General features: G+C 40.0%; 1 protein-coding gene across 3 annotated transcripts in view; it reads right to left on the reverse strand.

The window, feature by feature from the left end:
* USP12 (ubiquitin specific peptidase 12) overlaps positions 1–21,198 on the reverse strand; it is a 104,507-nt gene extending 83,309 nt beyond the window's left edge. Inside the window, exon 1 of one of the 3 annotated variants that reach the window (XM_037003912.2) lies at positions 20,890–21,198. In XM_037003912.2, the coding sequence (XP_036859807.1) occupies positions 20,890–20,937 (48 nt within the window). In that variant the 5' untranslated portion in view covers positions 20,938–21,198. Of the gene's footprint in view, positions 1–18,396; positions 18,541–20,889 lie in introns of those variants that run through there. The other 2 variants (XM_037003914.2, XM_073228497.1) reach the window with 2 other exon arrangements.
* Positions 21,199–23,352: the final 2,154 nt, after the last annotated feature.

The raw sequence follows: 23,352 nt of genomic DNA on the forward strand, positions 1-23,352 counted from the left end.
GCTCTCCTACCTTGACTGTTTGCTAAGTTCATTCTTCAACTCTGCCAACAAGAACCCCGGCACCAAAACCATAAAAGTCTTAGAAGAAAACATAGGCAAAACTCTCTTGAATATAAACATGAGCAACTTTTACCTGAATGCTTCTCCAGGGGCAAGGAAAACAAAAGCAAAAATGAACAAATGGGACTACATCATGCTAAAAAGCTCTGTAGAGCAAAGGACACCATCAGTAGGAAAAAAAGGCACCCTAAAGGATGGGAGAATGTATTTGTAAATGTCATACCCAACAAGGGGTTAACATCCAAAATATATAAAGACCTCACATGCCTCAACATCCAAAAAGCAAATTACTTTTTTTTATTAAGGTATCATTGATATACACTCTTACAAAGGTTTCACATGAAAAATAATGTAGTTACTACATTCACCCATATTATCGAGTCCCTCCCACAACCCCACTGAAGTCCATTGAAGTTGCCCAATTAAAAAATGGACGGAGGATATGAACAGACACTTCTCCAAAGAAGAAATTCAGATGGCCTACAGGCACATGAAAAGACGCTCCACATCGCTAATTATCAGGGAAATGCAAATTAAAACCACAATGAGATATCACCTCACACCAGTAAGGATGGCCAACATTGAAAAGACTAGGAACAACAAATGCTGGCGAGGATGGGGAGAAAAGGGAACTCTCCTACACAGCTGGTAGGAATGTAAATTAGTTCAACCATTGGGGAAAGCAATATGGAGGTTCCTAAAAAAATTAAAAATAGAAATACCATTTGATCTGGGAATTCCACTCCTAGGAATTTACCCAAAGAAAAGAAGTTCTCAGATTCAAAAAGACATTTGCACCCGTATGTTTATAACAGCACTATTCACAATAGCCAAGATATGGAAGCAACCTAAGTGTCCATTAATAGATGAATGATTAAAGAAGATGTGGTACATATACACAATGGAATACTATTCACCCATAAGAAGAAAACAAATCCTACCATTTGCAACAACATGAATAGAGCTAGAAGGTATTATACTCACTGAAATAAGTCAAGCAGAGAAAGACAAGTACCAAATAATTTCACTAATTTGTGGAGTATAACAACAAAGCAAAAACTGAAGAAACAAAACAGCAGCAAAATCACAGAACCCAAGAATGGACTAACGGTCATCAAAGGGAAAGGGGCTGGGGAGGGTAGTTGGGGAAGGAGGGAGAAGGGGACTGAGGGGTATTATGATTAGGGCACATGGTGTGGGGGGTCACAGGGAAGACAGTACAGCACAGAGAAGGCAAGTAGTGACTCTGTGGCATCTTACTAGACTGATGGACAGTGGCTTCAGTGGGGTATGGTGGGGACTCAATTATATGGGTGAACGTAGTAACCACATTGTTTTTCATGTGAAACCTTCATAAGAGTGTGTATCAATGATAACTTAATAAAAAAATTTTCTTTAAGAAACCACTCTTGTACCCACCAGTTCACCCAGCACAGTTCTGGACATATTTACTGGTTGTTGTTTTTTTTTTTCTCTTCCTTAACCTGTCTCTCCTTTTCTTAATCTCTCTTGTTCTCTTGATTTTCCTCTGAACTCAAGAGCAAAATGAGAAAAATAAAGTCCCTAAATGTTCAGGTTTTTTGTTTCAACATATTTCTCTTAAGTTTACTGAGATATCAAATCAAATTATGGCAGTTGTTTAGTAGCTACAAAACAAAAATCTTGAGATTTGGCAATATTCAACTTTAGAGTTTCTTCTAATTTTATCTCTAAGCATCAAAAATCTCACATCCTACAAGAATCTCTATTACATCTTTCCACTTTGCATTGGAAAAAAAATCTCAGGTACCCTTTGTTATCCTTTCTTCCTGAGGAGGCACAGTTTGTCCTAAGTCTTCTCTCTAAGCCACAAAGAGAATCTTTTAGTGAAACCCAACCTTCATTTGTATGATTATAAATAGAAAAGTTTTTGATCTATAAGTCCTAAAATACAGTTCACATATTCTTTGTTAAGCAAGGCCACACAGTGTAGGTTTTATCCAATTTCATGACCTTTCATGCTACAAAGCCTGTATAGTAACTTATCAAAAGTTGTGAAAGTATCAGTAGCTAATTTCCCTGTTGCATCTCTACATTTCTCCTGCTGAAATTGGTGGTGGGACAGTTTTTGAAGTAAAAATTCACATTTTGCTGCTCCTACATTACAACAGATAACTACCACCCTTAATTAAAATCAACGTACTCAAAAGTCATGTTTATTAATCCAGTCAAACTCCTTTTTCAATACTTTGATGCCCCCCCCCAAAATTCATTACAAGCATGTAAGAAAACGATTTTCTACATTTAATTAATGCTGGTTTAAGTTAAATATATATATACACTGCGGTAGCAGAAAAATAATAGCCCCCCCAGGCCCTGCAATGTTCACATCCTAATCCCTGGAACCTGAGAATGTGTCAGGTTACATGAGGGAATTAAGGTTGCTAATCAACTAACCTTGAGATGGGGAGGTTATCCTGGATTATCCAGACAGGCCCAAAGAAAGTGAAAAAGGGAGTCGGGAGAGTCCTGACCAGCCACTGCTGGCTTTGGACAATGGAGGTGGGGCCACCAGCCAAGGAATGCGGAAATGCTTCCTGTAGAAGCGGAAAAAGGTGAGGAAACAGACACCCCTAGAGCCTCCAGAAGGGAATGAAGTTCTATCAACACCTTGATTTTAAACCAGAGAGACCCATTTCAAACTTCTGACCTCCGGAAAATTGTAGGATAATGAATTTATGTTGTTTTAAACCACTAAATTTGTAGTTATCTGTTACAGCATAAACAGGAAACTAATACACACTCATTATTTTTGGTTCCTTTTAAACATTACAAACATACATAAATGCACTCTAATAGCCCTAAAATTTGAAAACCCAAGTGACAATATCTGGTCATTTTACATTGGTTCATTGTTTTCTGAATCATGCTTAAAAATTTGAAGTTACTCTAACAAAAAGACTAAGTATATGTCTTTGAAATAGGTCATACTAAAAAAGGGAAAAAAAATTTCTTTGTTAAGCATCAGTGTACAATCAGTCAAGTCTTATTAATTATAGTTCAGATGAAAGAATTTACAGTAGAACCCCATATACTAATTCACTTGTACTATCACAAAATTATGTTTAGGTATCAAAGAAGTTAAACATTATTTTAAAGCTTAGCCTGACTGAATTCATTATTTTGGAAATACAATTATGAAAATATTCTGTATATGTACCAAAGAAGTTTACATCTACATAGCTTTAAATATAAAAAATATTTAAAGAATAGATCTGTTACATAAAGAGTAGATTTACATTCTCTCTAAATGTTTTTTATAAAAAAACTTAAGCTGTTAAAATACTACTCTGAACCCCTAATGAAATCCAAGATCTAAGCAATGATTACCAACAGTTGTTAAAAACTATTAAGTAAAAGACTGCAGGGACCTGTGTAATGGTTGACAACACTTGAACCCACGTCAACTTTACTACCATAAGAGACAAGACCGATGTGTCTCCTAATGTGATTAATGTAAAGTATACACCACCCACCCCTATTCACCCACTGCACCACTGCCAAAAAAACAAAGAATCTGTGTCAAGCCTCTGGATCCACCAGTTTACAGAAAATACACAGGATGGAAGAATAGGCTAACCACCATTTAGGGATGCAGTCAGCAAAATGCAGAAAATGGGAAAAGCTGTGGGACAACCTGATTTCTTCAGCAGATGAACTGTTATTTTTAAGAATGGGAAGGAGACCCACACCTGAGAGAAAGAACCACCAAATGCAATGTATGGCACCAACTGTATAAAACCATTTGAGACAATCAGGCAATTTCAACAATGACTGGACTGAGGCTATTAAGAAATTGGGGTTGGGGTGGGGGTTAATGATATGGCGGTATGTGTGTTGGGGGTGGGGGCCTCAACGCTTACATCCGTGGCAGTTAAGGTCCAACTGGCAGAAGCACTATAGATGGAACAGAGAGACCTCAGGCAGAGTCCTCACCTCAGGGCACTGACTACATAACCATGGTCTGAAGTGACCTATTTGTCCATTTTCTTATTTGTGAAACAGAATACTTCTACTCAGCCCATTTCATTTTACAGATCTTACTGCTGTTGTTCAGAAAAAATGAAGTAATAATAAAGTGGTCTGCAGTGTCAATAATATTGCTGGTGAGGTTCCTAAACAACAGGTACCACCACAGAGTGTACATTCTGCTCAGGTGACATTACTAATGACCGACCCAAAGTAACCAGGTTTTGCTGGCTTTTTCAATAAATTTTCTATGAAACCACTTCCTGATTCCTTTTTGCTTGAAAAGTTTTACATATAATTAGCTAAAAACCAAAAAGAATGCCACAGATCAAATGGATATAAGATTTTATACTTTTCTTTCTCTATCATTACTTTGGGAAGGAAAGAAGTGAGTGTTCCGTTGATGACCTCTCCCATTTTCTCTTACCCACTGGAACTTCTTTTCATTAACTCACTTCAGCAAAAATGAGTTCTGCAGGCTACAAATGTGATCACTAGAAACATACACATCTTTTTTTAAACTACCAGACAAGCTTTATAGGAGACTTTGCCTAAACCAATACAAATCCAATCAATTTAACAAATTTGAGGGAAAAAATTAATGGAACATTGAAGTACTTAGGTAATTTCAATCACTAAACTCCTATTTCTTGTTAGTTGTTTTCATTCACATTCTCACTCCCTCTCCAAAGCCTGTTTTCCCCTCCTGCATTTTCCCGCAAATCACCTTTCACATCCCACCAAGCTGCCCTCTCTATCGTTCCCAAAAGCCAGCCTCACTCCCACTTAAGCATCCAAACATTTGGTCCTTCAAGTTTGTATCACTGTTTGCCTTAGTACGCATGAGTTACTAAGTGTAGTTAGAGAGGCTAGACTGCAGTCCTTTGAGGACGCAGACTGAAACTTAAAACAGCTTTGCACAAGGATCCCGTATGTAATCCCACGATGAGCTGTGTCCCCCTGAAATCCTAACACCCCCGTACCTCAGAATGTGATCTTATTTGGAAACAGGGTCTTTACAGAGGTAATCGAATTAAAGATCATGAGGGTGGGCCTTAATCCAGTACGACCGTGTGCTTGTAAGAGGGGAAACTTGGGCACAGAGACAGACTGCACACAGGGAGGATGGCGTGAGGAGACAAGGACACGGGGAACTCCAGCGAGGACGACAGCAGAGGCTGGGGGTGTGTGCAGGGCAGAGACCACTGGCACGCCGCTGCTCGGAGGGAGGCAGAGAACACGCAGAGGCCTCCGAAGCAACCAGCCCACTCCACTGACACCTTCGGTTTGGAGCTGTGGACGCCACAACTGTCAGAGGAAACTTCTGTTATCTTAAACCTGAGAAACTAACACAATTAGTGCTTAAGAAAATGAAAATGTGCAATCAGTATTATATAACCAAACCTTTCTAACAGGATAGACATAAAGATAATGCAGAATTAAAACGAGCAGTTTTGTCCAAGAATGAAGCAACATAACAAAGAAAAATGTCCATTATACATGAAGGGGAAAGAACAAGTTGCAAATAAATCTGTAGATTATGTTTGGGGATGGGGTGGTGACACAAACACACACAATCCCATGCTTGTAAATGCACAGGCAATGCCAGCCACACACGCTCACACACAAACACATACTCTTAGAAGCAATTAACTTAGAAAGGGTGGCCCCTCCTCCTCTTTGGAGGAAGTAAGTTTTTTTACTTTATGCAATTTTGTACTTTTTAAAATAATAAATGGCTTATTTTTGAAAAACTTTTTTAAATGTAGAAAAGAAACTATTCGAAAAGTAATCAGACATTATATTACTCTTTAACAATAGGGAGTTAAGCCTGAGTGATTTCTTTCACTTTTAACTTCTCATTTGAAAGACCAAAACAATTCTTTAATTACTAAACTACAAAAGAGTATCTACCACTTTGTTTCTAAAAGTGACCACATCACTGTATTTAAGAGTCTTTGTTTCTAAAAGTGACCACATCACTGTATTTAAGAGTCAGCATTAAAGAAAGAGATTGTTTGCAAAATAAATGAAGGAAATTAAGATAACATCTGCCGACCACTCCATGTTTACCATTCTGGAGGTTCTACCATTAAATTTCATTTCTCAACTTGACCACATCTATTCAGTCCAGCCTTCTCCCTGTTACAGTACCAAGTAACATTTACAGAGGGCCTTGTTAACTTCCATGTCAACCAAAAATGTACCCAAATACCCTAACTCTGTTTAATAATCCAGTCTAGATTTATCATCTATAAATGTACCTAATCCCAACTTCTATACCTTTCTTTCTGAGATCTCAATTTGTGAAGTACCTCACAGCACACTACAAAGTAGCCATTTCAATATGTTAGATATCTATATAAAGTTCCTTGGGAAACCTGAAAATGACAGAAGTCACATTCAACTTTACAAAGACTGCTAACATGACTCAAGTCATCATTAATAGAAATTGGCAAGAATATCACAATAAAGCCAGGCTATTAGCACTGAAACAGTATAACTACAACCCAATTCCACAAGTGAAAAAGAAAAACAGAGAATTAAAGCAACAAATGTCTGGGGTAAAAAACTGCGACAGAAAAGGGGGACCTAAAGACACAGGAAGTAAAAACCATTCAAACAAGAGGGCCACGGAATGCTTGGAAGGAGCAGTGACCTGAGCAAAGGTAACATTAAAGAACAAAATAATGTTCTTTATTTTTGCAGTCATTAAACAACAAAAATAATAAACTACAAACATAGGGAACAAAACTGTGAGAGATTTGTACACGAAAAAAATAATCAGAAGTTGAAAGTTGCTTCCTGTCAGCTTTTAATTTGCTGAGTTGATTGTCAAACTCAAGGCATCTGCTTTAATCAGTCAAGGGAACACCTCAGGTTTTAGTTAAACTGAATTTGACTCAACTACAAACCAAAACTTTTGAAATGTATGCAAATTTTGATAACAAAGTACCAAAAACTTTGTAGTGGGGAAAATGTGAACCTCCTCAAATTTTAAAAATGCAGTGAAAACAACTGACACTAACTACTAAAGAAACTAGTAAAAAAAAAAAAAAAAAAAAAGTGAACTGTCTTTTAAAGAAACTTATGCAAATAATGGCAACAAAAATAATAAATTTCCCTCCCAGAATCAAAGCAAGGAATTTTGGGTTTGTTTTTGATCAATTTTATCTAGTTTTGAGCCTTTGACATTTCAAAATTGTTCCATCTTTTGTTCACCTTTAACTAAATAACCCTGATTACCATCAGTCCAAGGAAATCATCAATGGTGCTCCCTTAAATCCATCAAATCATGAATGGCAAAAACAGTTGATTTCTATTCCTCACCTGCTCCTAATGAACCAAAGTTTCATCACGCAGGGCCCAAGTCTGAAACCTTCTACACACTATGCCCTGTTTTGCAGAAACGAGAACACCATTCCTCTATTATTTCAAGACACATCCTCTTCATCCAAACTTTCAGTTGCTACTTCAAGGTACCACTTTAATCATCCTGCATGAGCATTTTCATAAAGCAGACACTGGAACAGCAGTCTAGGATAAAAGGTAACTTCTTCAATGTTATAATGGCTATCTTTTCTGACAGAGATAATGTTTTTGTCTGCAAGACCTCACATTTTACAAAAACACTTTCCATTCCAAAGTGGCTTTGGAATTTTATTTCCATTCCAGAAGGCTTTCATTTTATTTTCCCTTTGCCCCTAAGACTTACTTCACTGCTTACCTTATACCCACATGGGCTTTGTATGATCCTAACTTGAATTACAGAAGTTCTCTTTTCAGGGCTCCCCAGGTAGACCAATATTGTAGAAATTAATACAATTTACTCATCACGATTTTAGACCTTTTAAAAAAATGTTACTAGGAGAATTACAGGAAGTTTTTTGACAGCAGAAGTTAACTCCCTCACAGCACAAATAACTTGGCAAAGAACTGTATGTCAGTAAGAGAAACAAACCAACAGATGCCTTATTAGAAAAAGAAAACTCTATGAACCACAAATTCTTAACACATTAAAAAGACTTTCTAAGAGTAATCTAAAACTTTGCTTATCAATACCTGAGCATCCTAAGACCAAGATTACTGAAATTCTCATTTTCAAACCTTGAAATGACTGCACTTTGTCAAAGGTAACTTGTGAGCTCTCTTATAACTCAGAGTCCGAGGCATCTTAATGTACCTTCCTACCCTTCCCTTAGGAGGACAAGCAGTCCTGTCAATAATGATCCCATAATAACGATTTTCATTTGTATTTACAGTATAAAGAACTGTCACATGAATTATCTCATTTCACATGAAGTCTCTCATTTAATCTAATGTGGAAATTATTCCATTTCAGAGTTGAAATCAGGCAAGTCATCTATCTAAGTACAAGTAATTAGTAAATGAAGAGGGATTCAAAGCTACACACACCAAGAACTCTTAGAAGTTAAGGGCAAAAAAAAACAAATTTTTGTATAAAAAAGTAAGGAAAAACACTTCTGTCTCAACCATGAAAGCTGCAACACACTGGCTTGTAGATATCGTCATGGATTTGGGAGTCAAGAAATTTGGAACTCATCCCAAGTCAATGCAAGGATGACTTACAGCTTGTTTTCCCAATCTGTGAAAACGGGGCTCATACTAACTGAGCTTTCCCAGCTCTAAGTGGATCCAGACAGAGCATGAAACCAGTAAGAAAGAGAAGGGCTAAATGACTCTGAAGTACCTCAAAACGTAACCTGTACATATTGGTAGTTTTCTTAGGCATGATAACAACATTATGTTGTTATATACTATGTCTTTTTGTTTTAGGCAGGTTTCTTGTTAAGCAACCCTTTGATTTTTATCCAATTTGATAGATCCTTCACTATAATACCAATAAATTTAATCCGTTTAGGTTTGCTGTAATACAGCCTACTTCTTTCACTTAATTTTGGCATTATTTATTTTTGTTTTTGTTTTTCACAATTTTTTTATTAAGGTATTATTGATATAGTCTTATGAAGGTTTCACATGAAAAACATTGTGGTTACTACATTCACCCATATTATCGAGTCCTCCCCACACCCCATTGCAGTCACCGTCCATCAGGGTAGTAAGATGCCACAGAGTCACTACTTGCCTTCTCTGTGCTACACTGTCTTGCCCATGATCCCCCCCACACCATGTGTACGAATCATAATGCCCCTCAATCCCCTTCTCCCTCCCTCCCCATCCTCCCTCTCCCACCCCTCCCCTCTGGTAACCACTAGTCCCTTCTTGGAGTTTGTGTGGCTTCATTTATTTTTTTCATCTATTTTTTCCTATTTTCCTTACCTCAGAATTTGAGTGATGAAGTTTAAATTTCTGCTGATTCAGAAGAAAATTCCTTTCTTCTGTGGGTGTGTATTCTTTAATTTTTTAACATATATATTTAAATATACATGTAACACATGCATTAACATATATATTTTATATATATGTATGTCTTTAAATTTCCTAATATTGACTTTTTGGGGGACAAAACCTTTAACAGGTTTTAACTACCCACTGAATAGTCAAAGCTGGGGGGATTATACTTCCTTGACTTCAAGCTCGGCTACAAAGCCACAGTAACCAAGACAATTTGGTACTGGCCCAAGAACAAACCCAAAGGATCAATGGAACAGACTAGAGAGCCCAGATATAAACCCAAGCAAATATGGTCAATTAATATACAATAAAGGAGCCTTGGATATACAATGGGGAAATGACAGGCTCTTCAACAACTGGTGTTGGCATATCTGAACAGCTACATATAAGAGAAGGAAACTGGATTATTGTCTAAATCCATACACAAAAGTAAACTCAGAATGATCAAAGACCTGAATGTTAAGTCATGAAACCATAAAACTCTTAGAAGAAAACATAGGCAAAAATCTCTTGAGTATAAACATGAGCAACTTTTTCCTGAACACGTCTCCTGGTGCAAGGGAAACAAAAGCAAAAATAAACAAATGGGACTACATCAAGCTAAAAAGCTTCTGTACAGCAAAGGACACCATCAGCAGAACAAAAAGGCAACCTACAGTATGGGAGAAATATATTCATAAACAACTTATCCAATAAGGGGTTAACATCCAAAATATATAAAGAACTCATATACCTCAACATCCAAAAAACAAATAACCTGATTAAAAAATGGGTGCAGAACCTGAACAGACACTTCTCCAAAGAAGAAATCCAGAGGGCCAACAGGCACATGAAAAGATGTCCCACACAGCTCATCATCATGGAAATGCAAATTAAAATCACAATGAGGTATCACTTCACACCAGTTAAGATGGTCAACATCCAAGACAAGAAACAACAATGCTGGTGAGGATGTGGAATAAGGGGAACCCTCCTACACTGTTGGTGGGGCTGTAAATTGGTGCAATTGTTGTGGAAAGCAATATGGATGTTCCTCAAAAAACTATAAATAGAAATACCATTTGACCCAGTCATTACATTCTTTGGAATTTACCCAAAGAAAACAAGATCCCTGATACAAAAAGACATATGCACCCCTATGTTTATCACAGCACTATTTACAATAGCCAAGATACGGAACCAACCTAAGTGTCCATCAATAGACGAATAGATAAAGAGGACATGGTACATGTACACAATGGAATATCATTCAACCATAAAAAGAAAAGAAACCCTGCCATTTGCAACAACATGGATGGAGCTAGAGTGTATTACGCTCAGTAAAATAAGCCAGGTGGAAAAAGATAAATACCAAATGACTTCACTTATTTGTGGAATATAAAAACAAAGCAAAACAGAAGGAACAAAACAGCAGTAGACTCACAGATATGGAGAAGGGACTAGTGGTTACCAAAGGGGAGGGGAGGGGGTAAAGAAGGGAGAAGGGGAATAAGGGGCACTATAATTCACAATCACAATATAGTTTGGTCGTGGGGATGGTAGTACAGCACAGAGAATACATTTAATGACTCTGTAACGTCTTACTACACTGATGGACAGTGACCGCACTTGAGGGGGTGAGGACTTAATATAGGTGAATGTTGAAGCACTGTGTTGTGTATTTGAAACCATGTAAGATTATGTATCAATGAAGCTTTAATAATAAACAAAGTCAGTCCTTCTACTCCACCTCCGTCTTGTTATTGTCATTATCTTGCCTTGGAAAAAAATGTAACTTTTTCACAATTGATGTAATTAAATTTACTAACATTTTTATCAATTCCATTGTTTCTTGATCCCCACAACTGTCCTCTGAACTATGTATTTTCAAGATATTTTAATAAGTCAGCAGTTGGTGAACTCTCTTGGTACCTGTTGATCTGGCCTCCTCCTCTTCTCTAGCCTTATTTCTCCCAAGACCCTTCCATGCCAAACCATCTAGAGAATCTCAAAGTAGCACATTATCTCCTGACTTATCTTTGCTCACATCTGGAATCCCTTCTATTCCTCTCCACACAATAAATGACTTCATTCCACAAGGTTCAAATCTCTTGTGAAGCTCTCTCTCTCTGAAACCTTCTCTCTCCTAGAGAGAAATAGCCACCTCCTCCTTCACATATGCTTATCACTCCTTATACAATAGGAAAAACATCTCATTGCACCCATTTGTCTTATATATCTATCCCCCTTCCCACCCCTTCCTCTTCATGGCACACACAGAAAACAGAAACTGTAGAGTCCACAAAAGCATACAGGTAAGACTGTTCTAACCTGGCTGTGACTGGTCAAGGGCCTCAAGATACCTTCTGGCTACCCAGGGGCCAAGAGAATTAGTTGCTCAGCACAACTGTAACCCATTCAGGATACACTAAATGGGAGGCTCTGTATAAAACTAAAGCTTTTCATAATCATCTTTGCATTCTCAGTACTCATTTACACCCTGATTTAATAATCTAGGTCTCCATTAATACTTCCTGAAAGTAAAGTCACTCTTTACAAAAAAAAAAAAGGGGCAGGGGGGACAGCGCATCACTATTAGTTTAAAAAAATTAAATCCTCCCCCTCCTCCCATGAAAACCACTTATTCAGTCAGGCAGAAGTCTTGGTAGGTCACACTAAACTAACTCCATTTAAAGACACTGTGTTTAAACCAGTTATTCGCTAGTAGGAAATGCACAGACAGTTCCTGTACCTATTAGGCATTACAGTAAGAACATCTGTCAGCTATTCCTGAAATAAACATTCAAACATTCACTTCTTCTTGTAAGTTGGAAATAACTTTTTACTGACATGAAGCTTTAGACATGTAGATAACTACAGATGGAGAGTAAGCAAGCTTATACATCACTCTGCAGACTACACAATTTTTAGAAAGAGCTAATGATCTTTCTTATAGAGAAGCAACAGAAAAGCATAAGCCATTTAACATATAGGATTAGGAAGAGCTACAGCACCTCATACAATCATAGTCTGTATTAAATATTCTGTACTTTATCACAAAATTCTTCTTGACTGAGTACCTTTGAGAAAGCAAAGACTTAATAGTTTTTCTTCCAAAACAAACGATGTACATAAACTCTCTCTCATCTCCTTCTAATATAAATTATGTACCTAAGATTTTAAATGATCAAATCTTCTATAGATATTTTCAACAATATGGAGTCTCTGAGTTTTCAATTCAGCAACCCTTAACTCTTCATAATATCTAGCATTTACCCTTTTTTTCCAACACTTTAAAGCACTTTACAGATATTTAAATAATCTTCGTCTAGCCCAGAGAGAGAAGAGCTTTTAAGACAAGATATCTAAAAGCAGGATGGGTAACTGCATTGTAGGCCAACAAGAGATGTCACTCCAGTAAACGACAGTGGCGTAAGGGAATTAAGTGCACTAAGATGGCCCCAGTAAACAAACAAAATCGAAAAGGCAACAGTCATACACACACCTCCTTTTAACAGTAACAAAAAGCTGATGCTTTTCTTTAGTACTAAAAAAGGTAAGATTTTTCTTCTAAAAGTAGTACTCCAACTTATCTCAACTTCTACAACATGTGTGAGAATGTCACAAACTAGACAATTTTTATTCCCAGACAAAAGCAATCAAATTTCTTTCTACAAATTACTCAAAAGAGAGAAAATTAACGTTACATTCTTGGTTTGTAATATTCTAATGTAACTGCAAAATACAGACTTGTGCCTTCTCAGAGGCATATACAACTAATAAACTATTTCTTATGAAAATGAACTGAAAATAACTACATTTCATAAAACAAACTTCAATTTTGGTTACTAGTATCTGTTGCACCAATAATTACTTAGTTGCCAATGAGTCCTTACACAGGGAGGGAGCAATGACTTGAGAAGGGCACTACCACTACTAATAGTGACTGCCAAAGCTACCAAGTGCTTACCAGGGACCAGGGACCATTCCACCACCCTATGAACTAGGTATTTTACACCTCTTTTACTGATAAGGGAACCATGGCACACAGAAGGAACTTATCCTACTCACACCTAGCCAAATAAATGTGAATCTCATTCAAAAGAGCATCAATTCAAAAGAATTTTTTAAAGTACTGGAAAAGAAAAAAACGCCAAAAATGACTATACAGCTAAGTGGACTAGCCCATTAATGAACAAAATGGTGATATCACTAAGTTCCATTAAATGCTTTAAAGGAAGAAAGAAAGATGAATTTACTTGGGCTATAATTTTCCATAAATTCTGTAACATTACAAAAAAGCAACTGGGAAACCAGTGTAATTCATTTTTAACTATATCTAACTCCTTCCTCCTCATATTGCCTAAAACATGATTAGATGCAACCTACTAAATGGGAGAAGATATCTGCAAAGCATGTATCCAATAACAGACTAATATCCAAAATATATAAAGAATTTACACAACTCAATGGCACACAAAAAAATCTGATTTTAAAAATGGCCATCCAAAAGACAAACAACAACAAATGTTGGCGAGGATGTGGAGAAAGGGGAACCCTCCTACACTGCTGGTGGGAATGTAAACTACTTCAACCATTGTGGAAAGCAGTATGGCGGTTCCTCAAAAAACTCAAAATAGAAATACCATTTGACCCAGGAATTCCACTCCTAGGAATTTACCCTAAGAATGCAGGAGCCCGGTTTGAAAAAGACATATGCACCCCTATGTTTATCACAGCACTTTTTACAATAGCCAAGAAATAGAAGCAACCTAAGTGTCCATCAGTAGATGAATGGATAAAGAAGATGTGGTACATATATACAATGGAATATTATTCTGCCATAAAAGAAAGCAAATCCTACCATTTGCAACAACATGAATGGAGCTAGAGGGTATTATGCTCAGTGAAATAAGCCAGGCAGAAAAAGACAAGTATCAAATGATTTCACTCATATGTGGAGGGAGTATAAGAACAAAGAAAAAAACCAAAGGAACAAAACAGCAGCAGACTCACAGAACCCAAGAATGAACTAACAGTTACCAAAGGGAAAGGCACTGGGGAGAATGGGTGGGAAGGGATAAGGGGGAAATAGGGGCATTACAATTAGCAGACATAATGTAGGGGGTGGGGGACACGGGGAGGGCTGTACAACACAGAGAAGACAAGTAGTGATTCTACAGCATCTTACTACGCTGATGCACAGTGACTGTAATGGGGTATGTGGTGGGGACTTGATGATAGGGGGAGTCTAGTAACCATAATGTCACTCATGTAACTGTAGATTAATGATACCAAAATAAATTTTTTTTAAAAATGGGCAGAAGATCTGAATACACATTTTTCCAAAGACAAACAGATGGCCAAGAGACACATAAAAAGATGTGTCATTATCACTATTCATCAGACAAATGTAAATCAAAACCACAATGAGGTAACTTACACCAATCAGAATTCTTATAATCAAAAAGACAAGAAGTAATAAGTATAGGTGAGCATGTAGAAAAACAGGAACTCTTGTACACTGCTGATGGGAATTAAACTGGTGCCACCATTATGGAAGTTCCTCAAAAAATTAAAAACATAAATACCATACAATCCAGCAACCCCATTTCTATTTATCTGAAGAAATTTGAAAACACTAATTCAGAAAGATATATGCACCATGTTTACTGCAGCATTATTTACAATAGTCAAGACATGGAAACAACCTGAGTGTCCATAGCCAGATGAATGTGTAAATAAGTTGTAGTACATACACACACACACACACACACACACACACACACACACACACACACTGGAGTATTATGCAGCCATAAAAATGAATGAAATTTGGCCATCTGCGACAGCATGGATGGAACTCAGGGGCATTATGCTAAATGAAATAAATCACACAGAGAAAGACAAATTCCAGATGATCTCTCTTATATGTGGAATCTAAAAACAACAAGCAAGCTCATAGATACAGAAAATAGATGGGTGGTTGTCAAAGGCAGGGGTTAGGAGGTGAGAGAAATGGGTGGAGGAGGTCAAAGTTACAAAAAATAGAGAGATGGATGAATCACAGACAATAAAGTGGTTAGAGCTCCCAAAATGATGGTATCAACAATTACTTAAAAACTCTCAAAGGATTAGAAAGTACCGAGTTTTAGATTCAGAAGGAAACAAACATATAATGAATATTTATTAAAGCACATCTAATCCAATCCCTTTACAGATATAAAAAGATCAACTCAGAAAGCTTTAAAACTTTCTCATATATAGAGATCTTAAAATGTCTAAATCTGGACTAGAATTTACCTTCTGGTCCAACTGCTCTTTCTATATACCATGCTGTAGGATACATAATATGATACGTATAAAGTTTCTGGAATTGAGCTACTGAAAGAGAAATCAAAACAAAATTAGATTATTTACTCTGAAAAATTAAAGTTTCTGGAAAGGAATATTGACTAAACAAATATTCAAATAATCTTCCCCAGGCCAATGAAAGCTTCAGGATGGCTAGAATAAATACAGCTTTCAGGGCAGGAAGAAAGAAACTTGTGACAAAATGGACTTAATCTCCAGGGACTTGGTCAAAAGCTTGAATCAAATATGACAAAAAGACATGTTGTGATGAAGTCTGGCTGAAAGTGGTCACATAGATCATGGTAGAGTAAATAATTAACCTACTTTGAGATCTATTATAAAAAGATTAACCAGAGGTGGAAGAAAAGCGCCAGAAGGTAAGCAAAGCCATGAAAGACAGACAGTCTTTACATATTCCACATACTCGAATGTGGCATCTAAAACTGCACTTCTTAAGAAGTGTTATGTTTAAGCATATCAAAAGTTTCAAGTCCCAATGGTCTTACCTTTATTGGTGATACTAAGTGGTGCCTAAGATTTGAAGAAACCCACCACCTCTTATAAAATTCAATTTCTCCTAACTCTGTAACTTTATCCTCTAATAATCATGAAATTATCTGTCATCTTGATCGGGGACATGGTTACATGAGTGTACACACATATCAAAATGCATCAATCTGTACACTAAGATTTATGCATTTTACTGTATGTACCTTAAATAAGAAACAAAATTTTAAAATATTTAAAATAAATAATACATAAATAACCTGTCAATGGCCTAGTATCCTACCACTGTGCCTTAGTGAGTTAACAATGTTGCCACATTATCACTTTAATTATTAACTCTCCATGCTTATGCTACAATTGTACAAATTTGAAAACTAACACTCATTCATGTGGAAAACATGAAATGTAAAATTTTATCTAAGGTATAAGCTCAATTACAGTTTTTTAAAAAGGAAAAATATACTGTGAGAGGTAAAACTAAGTTATTTTCTTTTTGCTTCCTTAAGAATTTCCCAAATTCTTCTTTGTGGAATATTTTGCAAATCTTCTATCATGAGAATGTATCATTTTTAATGTCTAAAATGTATTTTAGCCAAATTCAAAAGATCAGCAGGCTTAAATAAAACCTTTTTAATTCTTACTCTAGATGTTCGCTCCACTAAACCTCCTCAAACACATGGGCAGTCCTTATCAGTACTGAACCAACTATTTCTGATAGAAGACTCCTTCTTTTTGAAGTTTTCACCTCTCTCAGGTTAACATTTTCAGTACAAACAGCAAAAATTAGTAGAACAATGGCAACTCACTCTGAATATTCCTATCACAAAAGCACTATTATACTACCAGAATATGAATAAAATTGCACTGACTCTTACAAATGAAAGAATTACATGTGCCTTACTTCTTGTGAAGGGACAAGGTATTTTATTACCTATAATGTAATACTCTGACTACAGAGGAAGGAGACTGTCACCCACCTCCCCTGCCCCTGCCTGGGTATGAGCTCCCCTGGGTTTTTCTCCTTTCCTTCCTTTCTGGAGCGATGACAAACCACAATGACCACACACGTGGCCTACCCCGAGTGACCCCAGTGACACTCAAATAAAAGACAAATAGCCAGCGTCACCTGTGACTTGCCTTCAGTAAGGAGCTTAAAGTTCACCCACAAGATGCAATGCTAGGCACAAGCTTTTCAAGGAAAACCTGCAGGCCCGCAGAGAAGCTACCTTGTGGCCTTGGCCTCACTGACTCTGCGTTCTAAGGGATCTAACTCACCCACTGCAGCAAGGAGTGGGCAGGTACCCAGGCCTGTTCCACCCCAAGATCTACCACCTTCGCCCTACGACTTCTCTTTTACCCAATTCCCCTCGCTAACAAGCCTTTCCTGACCATGACTCACAACACCCAAATAGGAAGGACAACTATCACAGGAGGAGCAACAATTCATGGAGCCCCTACCTTGTGCTGGCACTACTGCCCACCCCCACGGCACAGCCAAGACCCATAGGATCATAGGTCCCAGGCCCAGGCCACCACAAGCTGCTCTGCAACTTCCACCTCAACTTCAAAACGCAGGCCTTTCTATATGTATTTGGCCAGTTTTCCCATTATTTCACAACCAATACACAGAATAGTAAACATTAAGTGGCTACTCTGTGCCAGGCCTGAAGTCTGCAGTTACTTCAGAGGCATAACAAACACCAAGTGACACTGAAAATGTTTTCGTTCATGGCAAATCACAAGAAGCATTTCTAGAGTTACCTATGCAAATTTATTCATTGCAATCTAAACATAATCACTCATTTGGGTCAGGCTACAACATTAATGTAAGAAAAACAAACTTTACTAGTAATTTCCACCTGTCAGCAGAACAACAATCATCTAGAATTAAACATATCTGGAGACATTTGCTTTTAACAGAGTAATTTAACCCAATTAAGGCACAGCCAATCTGCCCAGGTAACTTAGGTTAACATGAAAAAATTACATGAGCTTTATTATTTATACAACAAAATTCCAATCCTTTGTACATCTTTTCACAGAGGCTGATTCTCTGAAAATTATCATTCTTCTTGGGTCCAGCCCCTCTTCCCTCCACCACTCCAAACATACCTCCAATCTCATCCATGACTCACTTCCCCCAGACCAGTAAGAGAAATGAAGGGCTCTGGGAAACTGTTTTATTGTATGCAGCAGTTAGTGCTCCGCCAAACTGCAGAAATAAATGATGGTCCTCCCCCTTAAGGCCTTCACAATCTAATAGGGAGATAAAAGTTTACAACACAGTAGTATGATAAATGAATTGAGATTACTTACAAAAATGCTGTGAAATTTACAAGAGGGGGATGGAGAGTGGGGCTGCACTGGGGTAAGATTTTTCAAGTAAGGTTACAGGCTTGAGAGACAGGAGTTCTTACAGGTATGGACTCGCCAGACAAGGGCTGAGCAGGCAGTGTTCAAAGCCTAGTAAAATAGCATCTATACAGGCCTAGAGGTCAATGTCTTGCTTTTCTTGACTGTCAATTTTGTAATTCTTAGAAGATGGGTTGCAGTTTTCTTTAAGAATAAGACTGCAGATTACTTTGAGATGTTTAGCATTATTTTGGGAGCACAATGGATTTTATTCACATATGAATATAGACACACCCAATTTTAACACTACTTTCAGAACAATCTCATTTGGCCGGGCACTAATCTTTCTGTATTTGCCAACAATACACACACAACACATGCCATCAGTGCACGTGAGTGGAAGCCCTAGAAAGAGCTTTGGAGTCTGATACTCTTGAGATCAGAAGCCCACTTACTCAAGTGTCTGACTTGGCAAATCTCTCTGTGCCTCATTTTCCTCATCTGATTAGAAAATGTTTATTTATCAGTGTTTACTTGAATATTGTTTGTTTCCCTCAACTAGAATGTAAACACCCATGAAAGCAAAAATTGTATCCCAGCACTCAGCAAAGGCTCTAGCACTTAGTAGGTGCTAAGTGTGTACATGATACACTTAAGCGAATGAATGATCACTAAAGAGTAACACATCACTCCCTGAAGCACTAGACTTTGACAGTGAACTATGACACTACAATCTGTGTAGCTCAGCAATCTGGCAAGATTATCACTTTCGAAGACTTAATTATCACATTCTTTTTGAAACAGAGTAAGAATAATTGGCATATCTAAAAATAATTAATCCAAATGACCCTGGGAAATCGTTTTAATACAGTGCCTTTAATATCAATGCTTCCCCTAAGATGTAAATTATGAGAAAGAACAAACATCCATTTGAGAAAATGGGTTCTTCAATGATTCATTCTTCAATATAATTTAATACTGTAGGTTTTAATCTCATCTGATTACTGCCGTTTTTTGTCCTGTTCCTCAGTGTGCAGTATAGAATCTGCTTCTAAAGTACCTTTAAATCTGACTCACCGCCCCTTAAAGAAAGGTATGTAAAATGTACTACCCTTAAACAGAAGACTGCTTGGGGATCTCCTATACGTGATCGGGTGCATTAAAAGCACTCAGGCACATAAAAAAGGCTAGTAAGACATAAAACAGGATGATTTCAGAAGTCTTTAACAACATAATGACTAGGCCCAAGTTCAAAGAATAACTTTTTTCTATGATGGCTAATAATTATGATCCCTAACTGCAAGCTCATAAGAAGCTAATGAAACGAACTGGCCCCAACGCGTGGAAAACTGGGGTCCTTCTTTCTAGTCAGGCACAAAAACATGACGATTTAAAGGCACCCACATCTTGGTTAATTCGGGACTTTTCAACAGGCATTAACACTTTCCCTTTAAAGTCGATGCAAAAGTCCCAATAAAACACATACAAGAACGCTTGCAGTCAATCCCTGAACAGAAATACTTGCAACCACACACACAGATGAGTCCGCTGTACTACAGTAAACAACTGACAGTAAAGCTTAAACTGTTTTCCAGATGAACGTGGATTCCCAAAGACAAGACTGCCACCTGGACACATGGTTGGAAAGGGGAGAGCTCGGTCCTCTCAGAAAGAATAGGAAATGGGGAACACTGCACGGCACTTAGTTAAAGTTTCCACCTTCACACACACACCCCCTTCCCCTCGGCACCGGGTGGGGGACTCGGCCTCGCCAGAGGCGCGGGAAGGAAACCTGCACTTGACTTCCGTCCTCTCCGGGGCAGGAATGAGACCCTGCCTCCCTGCCGGGAGACCCCCACCCAGCCCGGGGACACCCCCCGCCCCGAGGTGGAGGAGAGGCGCTGCTCCTGTCCCGCCACCCCGACCCCAGCCGGGGGCTGGCTCCGGCCCGCGCGCCCACAGCCCGGGGGCGCCGCCGACCGGTGTCCGCCCCATCACGTCCGGCACGGTCGCCCCCTCGCCCGGCACCCTCGCACCGCCCCGGCTCGCCAGGCGCCTCCCCCTTCCCGGGGCCGCTAATCGCCCCCACTCCCCGCCCGCCGCCGTCCACCGCCCCCGCCCGGGCCGCCGGCCCCCACGCTAGGCCCCGCGGGCGGCCACCCGGGTGAGCGGCGGGGACCAGGGCCTCCCGCCGGGCCGCCCGCCCGCCCCCGGGGCCCCGGCCCGCCCCCACCGCCCTCTCGCCGCACCTACCATGGTACAGATGGAGGCGAATTTGGAGACTGTCATTAGGATTTCCATCCGCCCAACGCCATCTTCCACCCAATCAGAGCGGCGGCAGCGGCGGCGGCGGCGGGCGGGGGAGGAGGGGAGCCGGGCCGCCCGCTCGCACCGCAGCCCGCGGGCGGACCCCGAGCCGCCGCGGACCCACGCACTGAGGCTGCCCAGCCGCTGCTACCGTCGTCGCCGCCGGCGCTCCGGCACTCCCCGCCGCGGGCCCCTGTCCCCGCCTGCCGGCCGCCCGCCCGCCCCCGGCTCCTCCCCGGCGCAGGGCGCAGCCGCTGCCTGGGGGCCAGCGCCTGCCCGCGAAGCCGCCCGCCGCACACCCCGCCCAGGCCCTGACGCCCGGCCCGCCCGGCAGCAGCGCGGCCCAGCGGCGCGCCCCGCCCACCCGCCGCGCGCCCGGACCGCCCCGCGCGGCCCCACCCACTCCCCTGCGCGCGCCAGCCGGGCTTCTCCGGCGCCGGCCTGCCGCGAGCAGCCGGGGGCGGGGCACGGCCGAGCACCGCCTACAGCCCGTGTTCCTCGCGGTCCTAGCGCCCGCGGGTGGTTCTGGCCCCGGCCGCCGAGGGGCGTGGGGAGGACGCGGGGGGCGGTGGCGACCTGGGTAAACCCTGGAAGAATTGACCCGCCTCCTCTAACCCAGGGCGAGGGGGCAGCTAGTCCCCACTGCCCAAACAGAAAACGGAAGCAATGGGCTGAGTGACCCTGGGTGGGGTGGGGGCACCTGCTTCTGTGCTGTGAAAATAACCCGGGTATGCCAACATCCCAAGCACTCAACAAAATGTAGGGTGGTTCGCTTCTTTATACATACATTGGGTGAATCGCGTAGGTTAAAACACTATTAAATTAGGGAAAGAAAAATTTAATAAAAATGAAAAAAGGCACAGGAGAAATTATGTGTGGCTCCTTGAATTGAGAAGGTTAGATAATGGAGAAAGGGAACGAAGCGGCCTTCTGGCCTCCCGGTTGGCCATAAACTTAGAATGTTTATAAATACAGTGTCTAAATATATTTGTTCTGAAAGTTGTGTTGCTAAATAAGGAAGATCTCAACCCAACAGTGATGATCATGTTACCAGAGACCAGAAGTCTTGCAAGTGAGAAAAAATGACCTGTGAGAAATGCTAAAGCAGCCTCAGTGGTATACTTCCTCTTTCTACTTTTATATATTACATCACTGCACCCTGTACTCGGTGCTGCCCGCTCACCTTTATTTCTTCCTATTTGAGAAAGTAGTTCAAGTTAGTAGAGTAACTTTATAAATTATTGTATTAGAAAGCTTGAGATAGTTTCAACTAGTGAGCTGTAGCGAGGGGGGCCTTTTTGAGTTCCCCCATTAAAGGGCGGCTGAGGACCTGAATTGAGAAAAAGGACTGAAATCAATTACATCTTATCTCAGGTTCAAAGAATTCAAGAAAAAAAAAGGCATTCAACCAAAATTTATGTGAAAAATAGATTTCTGGTACATGAATGCTGTTTCCATAGTGATTTCCATTAGAAACTTGCTTCAGGGAAAAATATTGCAAATAGAATATGGCGAAGTCCCATAGTAGCTGGCCTGGTTCTCCAGGCACCTGCTGCCTTGGAAGCTGAGGCCCTATCTCTTTGCCCAGATACCCAAGACAGTGACTAGGACCTAGTTTTCCACCGCCACACATTCAGATGAGTGGGGTGCTTACCTCCCTGTTTCCCTGCCTAGACTTGGAAGTGTTACCTACCTGAATTCTTTCTTGCTGTGTTCCATCAAGCTTAGATCTCCAGAGCCTGCTTGGGTCTTGTGCCAGTGTCCCCATGTCCCTGGATCCAACCTGTTTTGCCTATTTGAATAAATGTCTCTTGTCAGCCTATCTTCCACACTTGCTATTCTGTTCCAGCTGACACGTCGAATGTACCAGAATTTGAACCCCACCCCCATTACACTGCCCACCAACATGCTTCCTTGTCTGTGGATATTAAAATGTCACGGAAACAAAGGTCACCAGTTTTACATTAAGTTTAGCTGTGAACAGGCCTTTTTAAAATGGATATCTGGTAGAATTGTGGGGAGTTGTGTCTAGATGCTATAGCCATCTAAATTCACAGCTGATATCATAGATCCCATGCATAGAACCTCTCAATGCCTTGTTTCCCCAGCCTACAGAGAACTGGAAAGGCACAACATAGAGATTCTTGTATGTGTCAGATGCTGCACTGGGGTGTTTTTTACCACATAAAATGCAGTTGAAGATAAGATTTGGCTGAAACGCCACACTTTTGCACTGGCAGCTTAGAAGGGGTTATGGGCTTAAACTCAGTATTTACCTGCAGTTGCATCTGATTTAAAAAAGCTTCATTGTACCTATAGAAAGGTGAGGTTGCATAGATAACTTCTTTTGGGCCTTCTTGAGTATGTAAGCTACAAAACATACTCAGATAACTTCAGGGCCTAAGCAAG

This window comes from Manis javanica, chromosome 1 (assembly GCF_040802235.1).
Source record: "Manis javanica isolate MJ-LG chromosome 1, MJ_LKY, whole genome shotgun sequence".
Lineage (NCBI taxonomy): Eukaryota > Metazoa > Chordata > Mammalia > Pholidota > Manidae > Manis > Manis javanica.